This window comes from Sceloporus occidentalis, unplaced genomic scaffold (assembly GCF_023333645.1).
Source record: "Sceloporus occidentalis isolate IW3139 unplaced genomic scaffold, rSceOcc1.0.p SCAF_380, whole genome shotgun sequence".
NCBI lineage: Eukaryota > Metazoa > Chordata > Lepidosauria > Squamata > Phrynosomatidae > Sceloporus > Sceloporus occidentalis.
In genome coordinates, this window is record NW_028317360.1 from 302,593 (window position 1) to 313,065 (window position 10,473).

At 40.2% G+C, this 10,473-nt stretch overlaps 1 protein-coding gene across 1 annotated transcript; it reads left to right on the plus strand.

Annotated features, from left to right (window-relative positions):
- The first annotated feature begins 526 nt into the window (after positions 1–526).
- Positions 527–9,779, plus strand: LOC149273391 (prostaglandin reductase 1-like). The gene is made up of 9 exons (XM_089506379.1): positions 527–632; positions 1,681–1,726; positions 3,052–3,111; positions 3,899–4,066; positions 4,847–4,964; positions 6,018–6,173; positions 6,493–6,598; positions 8,724–8,848; positions 9,669–9,779. Exons 1-9 carry the CDS (start codon positions 527–529, stop codon positions 9,777–9,779), a joined length of 996 nt encoding a protein of 331 aa, XP_089362505.1.
- Positions 9,780–10,473: the final 694 nt, after the last annotated feature.

Consider the following 10,473-nt stretch of genomic DNA (forward strand, 5'->3'; position numbering starts at 1 on the left):
TCACTCAAAACCATTGCCTGTAATATACAGGTTATGTTACGAAAGCTAGTGATTACAAACATTGTGTTTGTATCTATGCATATTTCAGGTATTTGATGAACTAGAGAGCTTGCAAAAATAAATTTACATGTTATACATTCCATATTTTCTTCTCCTCCTCTTTGACCCCACAGAGGTAAAAAAAAAAAAAGATGCATAGGTTGCTATAAGAGAAATTATGAAGGCCTCCAGGTACCACTGCTGCTCAGATCATACAGTAAGGTTGTATGGTGTTGGAAATCGCTACATAAGTATTGTTGAATACGAACAAAACCCCACAACTGTTCCTTTTATAGCATTTATGAATCCTTATGACATATTCCCTGGATCATTGTTTCTGGGCTTTTGTCGTATCAGTAGTATTGTGGCAATATAAAGTTCTTTAATATGCGATACACTTAACAGGAGTAATATGACCAGTGAAAACATATCTTATTGGATACCACATTGTTTTTGTGTTTATGTTTGTTTGTTCCAGGGAGGCAAAATGGTTGTCGCAAAATCATGGACTATGGTGAGACATTTTGAGGGTGCTCCTAAACTTGAGGACTTCAAATTGACAGAGAACGAACTACCATCCCTTAAAGACGGAGGTGAAATTAGAACCAATTTATGTATAAGTTGTGTAGCAAGAATTTAGCAATTTTAGGCAGGTGATAAAATTACACGTGTTACATTTTTATGCCTCCATAATATGTCAAACAATCAAACAATATCAGACTGTATATAAACAAGAACACTGTAATACTTTACGCAATAAAGTACGGTAAAACTGTGTCTACCGGTTCTCACTATAGTAATAATCACCCTGCAGTTTCTTTGCACAGTAAAGTCTTTTGGGTTCTTTAAAAAAAACTGTCTATAGTAATATCAAGAAGACAACACATGGAACATTCAGATAAGACCATTATTACCTATCTACTGTACATTGTAAAATTTTGATCACCAAGTTTTTACTCGTTCTTACTTGTGCTGCTGGCAATGTGTTTGCTTTAACCTGTTTGTGGGCTAATGATGGATGCCATCATCAATTCAGTAGCTTAAGGGCCACTGGAGTGGCAAACAACTTCCGTGCATGTGTCTGCATCAGCCTCAGGAACACTAATCATTAAACTATTCTGATACACAAACATTACCCCTTTTGCACCAATCATACTACTGATTGTCTTTGCTCAACTAATTGAGCATGCTTGGAACTAGGCTTTCTTGGACCATTTGTCATGCTACCCATGTTTTGGGGCCAGGTTAGGGAGAACACAATGTAAAGGTTTAGTTTCATTCTTTGTGACACTTTAGTTCTTTACAGTAAAACACAATGACATCTGATATTAAGTATTCTTTGTTTTTGTTTTTTTTATTATGTTAGCAGCCAAGGGTAAGAAGTTGTATACAGTATAGCCTATAATAGTTCCTCAGAATACTAAGGCTATTTTATATTGGTATAAGGTTATAGTATAAGCAGAGGTTGATTTAGAAAAATAGTTGAAATTAATCCATGACATTTAGTAACAGTGCTTGAACTTTACGGATTTTGCAGTTAACGTTGAGCAATTAATACTGTGCATCTCTAAGTAGACTGTTAAAAATTATGTTTTTTGCAGTGGAAACCTATGTGATATTCCTTATTTTGAACTTTTTCAGAGCTGTTGCTGGAATCTGAATTTCTGAGTGTGGACCCATATATGAGGTAACACAGTAATGTATGGTATTTAAAGAAAAAATGTTTCCAAGCATTTTAGTAAATGTAAGCAATCACCATATTAAATACCAGAAAGTGGAAAATATCACATATATAACCCTTCAGTGGCAAACATGCATGTTAAGTTGTTGGAAAAAATTAAACCTAGGAGCCAACCACATACCTCATACATGATGGCTGCAGAATCAATCAGCGCTCTCTCAATTGCGGAGGAAATTTTTCTGTGGCACAAGGTAGGCCCCTGATCGGCTCCAGAACTGACCAGCAATAGTCCTTCCAGGTGCAGAAAAAGTCCGGTGCATACAGTAGAGCATAATCCTATTTGTGAACATGAGTGTGTTGCTTTGTTAGTGTTAGCATATGAGGGCATTCGCACCTCAGATGGGTCTGGTCGGTCAAGTAAATCCATAACTCATTTGGCCACTCAGCTTTTTAGTGAATAGACCTCTTTGCCATTTTGTCTTACTTTCCATTTTAATATATTTATTAGACTTGTGCATTCGTCTTCGGGCAAACATGAAAACGAACACGAAGAGTGCATTTTCGTGTTCGTTCCGAAGACACGCCGAAGAGAAGACAGCGGCGGTAAAACGTAGGCGAAGACACAACAGACGAAGACCAACAGAGTCGCTCGTACAGACTTTAAAAAGTTAACCCCTAATGAAGCAACTTGTCCGGCAGATCCCACTGGTCTCCCTGTTCTATCATTTATTAACTGATAGAACAGGGAGACCAGTGGGATCTGCCGGGTAAGTTGCAGCATTGGGGTTTTAAAAGTCTGTACGAGCGACCAACAGAGTCGCTCGTACAGACTTTTAAAACCCCAATGCTGCAACTTACCCGGCACATCCCACTGGTCTCCCTGTTCTATCAGTTAAATGTCCGTACGAGCGACTTTATTGGTCGCTCGTACGGACATTTAACTAATAGAACAGGGAGACCAGTGGGATCTGCGGGGTAAGTTACAGCACCAGGAGCCTAAAAGTCTGTACGAGCGACCAACAGAGTCGCTCGTACAGACTTTAAAAAGTTAATGAAGCAACTTGTCCGGCAGATCCCACTGGTCTCCCTGTTCTATCAGTTAATAAATGATAGAACAGGGAGACCAATGGTATCTGCTGGACAAGTTACGGCACCACGGGGTTAATGCGTACCGCAGCAGCTCTGGCACAGGAGTTTAACAGTCTGTACGAGCGACCCTATTGGTTTTTTTTCCCGAAGACGAACACGAAGAGCCCCCTGGTGCCCAAGTCTAATATTTATACTGTTTTTAATATGTGTGTTTAACTTTTCTGAGTTTTCTTTTCTACCAGGCCATACAGCAAACTAAAGTTGAAGGATGGTGATGTTATGATGGGATCACAAGTTGCCAGGTAAATTTCAAGCGAATTAGTGTCTTTAATAAAACAACTGTATTATATTTCTTTCACTTAATTGTACATTCCTTATTTTTAATATAGCTAAGGTCAGAGGCGAGCCTAGGGGTAGTGACATCTTGGTGCTGCATTCGTTTGGATCCCCCATAACGTAAACACACACTAATACTAACGGACAAACCTGCTCTAACACCCACTCACCCTAACGTTTCCGCACACAGTACGTGCACAAGTCTACATCCTCTTCCTCGAACCAATAAGTCGAGGCTTATCCCTGACATTCTAACACACATACATTTACTCGGACCAGTTACTAACACTATACACCAACACACCAAATACTGCATATAACCAGACTCTCCCACTCTCCAAACATCATTATAGCTTGTCATAATATTGCATTAGATTAGAACGCTGTCACGTATATTTTGTTCTACCAGAAAATTGTCAATGTTATTATAAACATTAAACCTCTTGTGGTGCATTTAAAAACAAATCTTATGGCAATTAATAGATTATTGAAAATCCATCTTAAAGGGTGGTGCAAAAGGCTGTTTGTATTTAATATCCACATAACTGTTAATAACTGTATAATTCGTTAATGTTAAAATAATCCAGGCTCTGCTATGGAGAATCCCTATGTAGAGGTGGAACATCACTGATGCCAAGCTGTGATAGTCCCTATTACCCAGTTTCTTGATCTTCTACAAATATGGCCATATGAATTTTATTGCTTTCGCTGCATTAATTGATTTTGCTGACCATGTTTTCTCCTTGTTTTCAGGGTTATTGAAAGTAAAAATCCTGACTTCCCTGTAGGTGGCTATTTTGTTGCATATGCTGGCTGGACAACTCGCTTCATATCAGATGGTAAAGGGCTTCGTGCACTGCCTTCTAACTGGCCAGAGAATCTTCCCAAGTCATTGGCGCTGGGAGTACTAGGCATGCCTGGGTAAATTCCAATAGCAACTCTCATTAGTCCATAGTCCAGCATAAATTACAATCATAAATTAATCATAACCTGTTGACTGCAAGGTCAAAGTGCCAACCACATATCTGCTAAAAGCGATAACAGAAAAATTGGCCTGCAGCATTCTATTGCCTACACACAGAAGGCTTGTGTTTTTAAGTGAGGCTTTTAGACTTATATATGAGGCTTAGTTTGGGAGAATACTGTGATGTCAGTGGCTGACTGACAGCTTCTCTATATGTAAATTAAAGATTAGAAAAGTCTGATCTCTGCATGCATCTATCAATGTGATGTCAGCAGTGCCCCAATTCCCACTGTCAAAACTTCCTTCCTTCCCAAAATAAATGAATAAATAAACACATTCTGGCACTTACATTTATATAAGTAATATTGTTTAAATAAAAATTACCTTATATGCTTTTATGGACAACAGCCACAAGTCATTGGCACAGGGCCCTCAGCTTGAGTTATAATGATGAGTTATAACCCTCAACACTTTTGTGTGGGCTAGGGGTGGAAATCAATGGCATATTTGTGTGAATGTGTATTTTCTTACTATATACCTGACTTTGGATATGCCACAATGTGCATTATCACCTGCATGGGCTGTGCGTGCAGTCTATCTGCTTAGGTTACCCAAACAGGGAAAAGGCTAAAAATGATTTTAAATATTAAATCCAGACCATCTAATATATTAAATAATTTGCACATAACAATATAGAGAAATCTACCATTTTTTATGTTTTCTTATATTCTCCATAGAATGACAGCTTATATTGGCCTGTTAGAAATATGCAAGCCAAAACACGGGGAAGTTGTCCTTGTCAACTGTGCAGCTGGAGCTGTTGGCTCTGTAGTTGGACAGATTGCAAAAATCAAGGTAAGTAAACTAAGAGCAACTGACTAGGTTGTGACCACTATGATTTCTATGCATTTGCCATTAGATATCCATGATCATGAGCAGTGGATGGAAAAGTGGGGGTGCACAGAGACCTGACAAGTTTCTTTGAGATAACTCCTAACACTCAATAGTAAATACTATGAGATGTGTTTTCCTTTGGAGTTGGCCTAGGGCCACTTCTTCAATCTCTAACCCCTGCAGAAGGCATCCCAAATACAATAAAAGGGCCTGTGCGTAGGCATATGATGTCATAACGCTGTGCACCACATCGTAAAGGCGAGCATCGTCTTTTAATGAAGTCTATGGGGGCTGGGCTGAGCTGACACAACATCCATAATGTTGGTTAGAAAGATCTACTTTCACTGAGGAGCTAGATCATCTGAGAGGATGGTCTGCTCCCTAGTTTTGTACCAGAGGTACTGTTGTCTCCCTGAACTTGCTGCCCTAAACCTAGTCGTCCTAAGCCAGGATACATCACTACTGTGAGATGACCAAGTCCTTAGTGAATTCACTCTCTTTTTGTCTGTGGGCACTATGCTTCACTAAGGGAATATAAACTCATATCTATCATATGATTTGGTAAGAGCATGTTGTTCTAAAATATTTTTATAGCGGATATTTTCTGTGGAATTCCACATTTTTGTTAACTTTGCTTAGCAAATGCTTGATTGTAATCCAATGTGTTATATACAATGAACACTTTGTTGGTTTTGTTGTTAATATGACAATAATCATCCCAATCTTACATGATTTTCTGGCTGATGCACAAAACGGCAAAGTAAATCATAATGGTCAAGAAGAACGTATTGTTGATAAGAGAACTCGCATACCTCTGATAGCATTGAGTCAGCTGCAATCGTGCCCTGTGATTTGTGGTTTGATAACCAGGACAACTAACTTTTATTAGGTAGAAAAGTATTACATGAAGTCTTAAAACTATGTTGCGGTGAACAACCTTTACAATTAAATTTCCAATGTTGAATTAAGCCATTTTTGCTTGTGCTAATTTGAACTACTTGTATTCCTGCTCAGGGCTGTAAGGCAGTTGGATCTGCTGGCTCAGATGACAAAATTGCCTATCTAAAGGAAATTGGTTTTGATGAAGCCTTTAACTACAAGACAGTGAGCTCTTTGGAGGAAGCTCTGAAACAAGCATCTCCAGAGGGATTTGATTGTTATTTTGAGAATGTAAGTTTATATTTTTGAAACATTTTAAACAGTGCCTTAATCTCCAACATTATAGGTTTGCAAATCAGGAAGGGCAGGGGTCAGTGACAAAAAAACCCTGTTATTGGGAAAAGTACTGGAGGCCTCTGGAAGGGACTGGTACAGTTACAAATGCTACCATGTAATAAGTTTACACGCACTGGGTGAATGCATTCGCACTGTGTGGGCTCCCATTGACTCCTGCGGGACATTTTCCTGCACCATTTAAAATAGGGCATTGGTCACACTGGCTCTTTGTGTAACTGTGATTACAATGCGATATATCTGTTTATTTTTTAAGGTTGGTGGAACGTATGCAGATACAGCTCTGCAACAAATGAAAAACTTTGGAAGAATTGCTGTGTGCGGGGCTATCTCCATGTACAACGATTCAGTGCCTCAAACTGGTATGTGGTTAAACTCCATTGTAGGTTAGGCAACAAACCTTTCTGAATGCGCCTAAAAATATTCAGAAAGCCCTAAAGCAGGGGTGTCCAAGTTTTTTCTGCAGTGGGCCACTTCATCAGAATTGTATACGTGCGCGGGCCGCACTCATTTTTCACTGTGACAAAAAATATGGCCTTTAATAAAATATGCAGATTAAAATAAAGTAAAATGACACAAAACCTTTACTCTTCCTCTCACTGATTTCTGGGCCTTGAAAGTTTTGCGACTACAAATTCAGGATTCCCTAGATTTATTCTAGGGATGAACTAAAATGAAAATTCTGGACCAAAACATTCAGGGTTCACTTAGCCAAAACCGAAAATGACCCCCACCTTTAAAAATAATAATAAAAACTCACATGTTTAATAAAAGTAGGTAACACGCAATTGGACAAAATTAGCAATATGACTTGGCATGATAGGAGTGTGATTGCTGTTAGCCTAGGCAACCAGTAAATGCTGGTACCTAGGCATGATGGGACTGTGCTCGCTGTGATTGCTGTTAGCAATCACACTCCTATCATGCCAAGTCAGCCAGTACATGCTGGTACAGGGTGGCTGTAAGTGATGTGCAGATCCCATACTGCTGGCAGCATCACTACACAAGGGGGGCAGCTAGCTAGGTTTCAGCATGTACTGGCTGACTTGGCATGATAGGAGTGTGATTGCTAACAGTAGTCACAGTCCCATCATGCCTAGGTTCCAGCACTTACACATCCATCCAGTAAATGCTGGAACCTAGGCATGATGGGACTCTGATTGCTGTTAGCAATCACACTCCTATCATGCCAAGTCAGCCAATACACGCTGGTACAGGATGGCTGTAAGTGATGTGCAGACCCCATACTGCTGGCAGCATCAATACACAAGGGGGGCAGCTAGCCAGGTTTCAGCATGTACTGGCTGACTTGGCATGATAGGAGTGTGATTGCTAACAGCAATCACAGTCCCATCATGCCTAGGTTCCAGCACTTAAACATCCATCCAGTAAATGCTGGAACCTAGGCATTATGGGACTGTGATTGCTGTTAGCAATCACACTCCTATCATGCCAAGTCAGCCAGTACATGCTGGTACAGGGTGGCTGTAAGTGCAGACCCCATACTGCTGGCATTATCACTACACAAGGGGGGCAGCTGGCCAGGTTTCAGCATGTACTGGCTGACTTGGCATGATAGGAGTGTGATTGCTAACAGCAATCACAGTCCCATCATGCCTAGGTTCCAGCACTTACACATCCATGCTATCACACTCACACACACTCATTTATTCATATAATCATTAATTCACAGATTCATTCCCTCAATCACACACACTCATTCAAACACCCTCCCCACCCCCTTACCTGTACTGCAGCTCCCTCGATGCCGCTCACAGACTTCAGCAGGGGGCGCGGCCTCCCTCTGCCTTCTCTGCTAAAGCACAGAGGAAGTAGGAAGTCACGTGAACTCTGCTTCCTCCGTGCTGTCCAGAAGACCCTCCCACAAGTAAGTAGCAGGGCTTGAGGTGCGGCTCGTGTAAGATCGGTTGCCCTGGCTGCCGATCTTACGCGGGCCGCACCTCGAGGTCTCGCGGGCCGCATTTGGCCCGCGGGCCGCATGTTGGACGCCCCTGCCCTAAAGCTTCTTCACTTCAACCTTGTCAACATTTCACACTAATCTTAACTGCATGATCATCAGTTGTTTGTTATTCAAACCTATATTTACTGTAAAATGTAATGAGTTAGTCAACATTTGTTTTTAATAAACATTGTGTAATTTAGACCGAACGTTACTATTTTATATCTTAAAATAGGGAAATGTAGTGAGATTAGTCAAGCTTATTTTTTTTTAAAAGTCGACATACCTAGCAACTTTACAGGGCAGGCTACTTGGTGCACCTCCCTCTTGGGGGAGTGGCTTAGTACCGGGGTGGGGGTAGTCCCCAAAAGTCCCTCCTTTTGTGGGAGGGAATGTGGGCAAAGAGTGGGTGTGGCCACATGTCATTCTTGGGTACAAAGAAACCGACCTGATGAAGCACTTATGCACATCGGCAATGTATAATCCAGTTTCCATTTACTGAATTTATGAATATCTTTCCCCTATAGGACCATTCATACAACCTTATTTACTCTTTAAACAACTCCGCATGGAAGGGTTTCTAGTGAGTAGCTGGGAGGACAAACCACAGCATCAGGAAGGCCAAAAACAACTCTTGGAGTGGGTTGTGGAGGTAATAATTTCCTATTCTTTCTCTGTAAATAAATAATTAAAAAATCCCTGTTGTGCACATACTCTGGACCATACTGAGAAAACAACATCTTTAATGTGGCGTGACTTTAGATTACTTGTCCATTATAGGATAGAACTAAGGACTGTTGTTTTGTCAGCTTTCGCCAATACCCTCATAGTGTTAGAATACGTAACAGATAATGTATGTGCCATTGATCCAAGGAAACCAGATTTTCTCATAATATTTAGATACCTTTTCCCTTTTCAACGGGACGTTTTGTCAGTGCAATTTCTTTGCCTTCTTTTGGCTTATATGTTGAGGTTTTTATAAATATGACCACTTATTCAATGGAGTCCCATTAAAGTCAACAGAGGATACATCTTCTAACCACTTGAGATCGGTATTCTACATACATGCAAAAGGGGCAATTTTAAAATTTGCTGGAATTGGGTGTAGAATGGATCTTGTATTTGTGCCCCCAAATTATGTGTTTTCTTTGTTTTTAACCATCACTTAACCCCAATAGGGGTTTGCAATAGGTGCAAATATTTATAATTGCACTTATAAATGAGGGACTGAAGTCAAGTTACCCCTTGACTTACGGTATTAGTGAGTAGACCCCATAGATATTTTTATACCCTGTTGACAAGGCCTGGTTTTAAGTCATCAAACAGTGACCCCCACCTATAAATGTTGCACTGGAGTTTGCCATGGTTAAATTAATTGAAACATAAATTAATACACATGTTAATAAAGTATAACAAATAAATACCATATTTTTAATGCTTACATTTTTTTTTTGTCCTTTTTTGTAAACCAGGGGAAGCTTAAATACCATGAACACGTGACAAATGGCTTTGAAAACATGCCAGCTGGGTTTATTGGGATGCTTAAAGGAGAAAACATTGGTAAAGCTGTTATAAAGGTTTAATAATTATCTTTGTGTTTTACCAATGTGCAGGCAGATACTTTATTTTGAGCTACTAAATAAAGCACTTAATAAAGAAATACATGACGCTTGTATGCTGTATTTTGTGTCTTCTCACTTCTCCTGTATCAGTGGTCTGTATTGGCAATGCAATTACGGGGTGCCATAAAGCTATGTCAATGAGAAGGATTAGACCACCGTTGAATTTCACATATATTCATTGGTCCTGTTTTGGAGCAATGAAATAGGGAATTCAAATTATTGTGTTAAAGGCATTGCCTGAATTTGTGGGAGGGTCTGGAAGTCTATTTAATCTTCTCCAATCCAGCCTTATGCCATTCTGCGGAAACGATTCTTGGCATACAGAGGAAACCATCACATTGTAGCTGCTACTCAGACATCATCAGTATCAGGTATAATATGTCTCTGCTGCTCTACTGCACTGTCTCCATCATCCTTTGCGAACACCACCAAACGTGCATTGTTATTTTCCTTTATCCCTCTTGGCTTTCTGCAAACCTAAACCTGCATCGCCCTGGTTGCTAAGCAGCAAGCTCTGCTCCTCAGCTCCTCCAATACCTTGCTACTGGGTCCCTGTGCAATACAGATCCGTCTCTATGTAGTCATGGCTTCAGTTCTCTCTCTCTCTCTCTGTCTATCTCTCTGTCTCTCGTCTCTCCTCTTTTCCTCTTGTCTC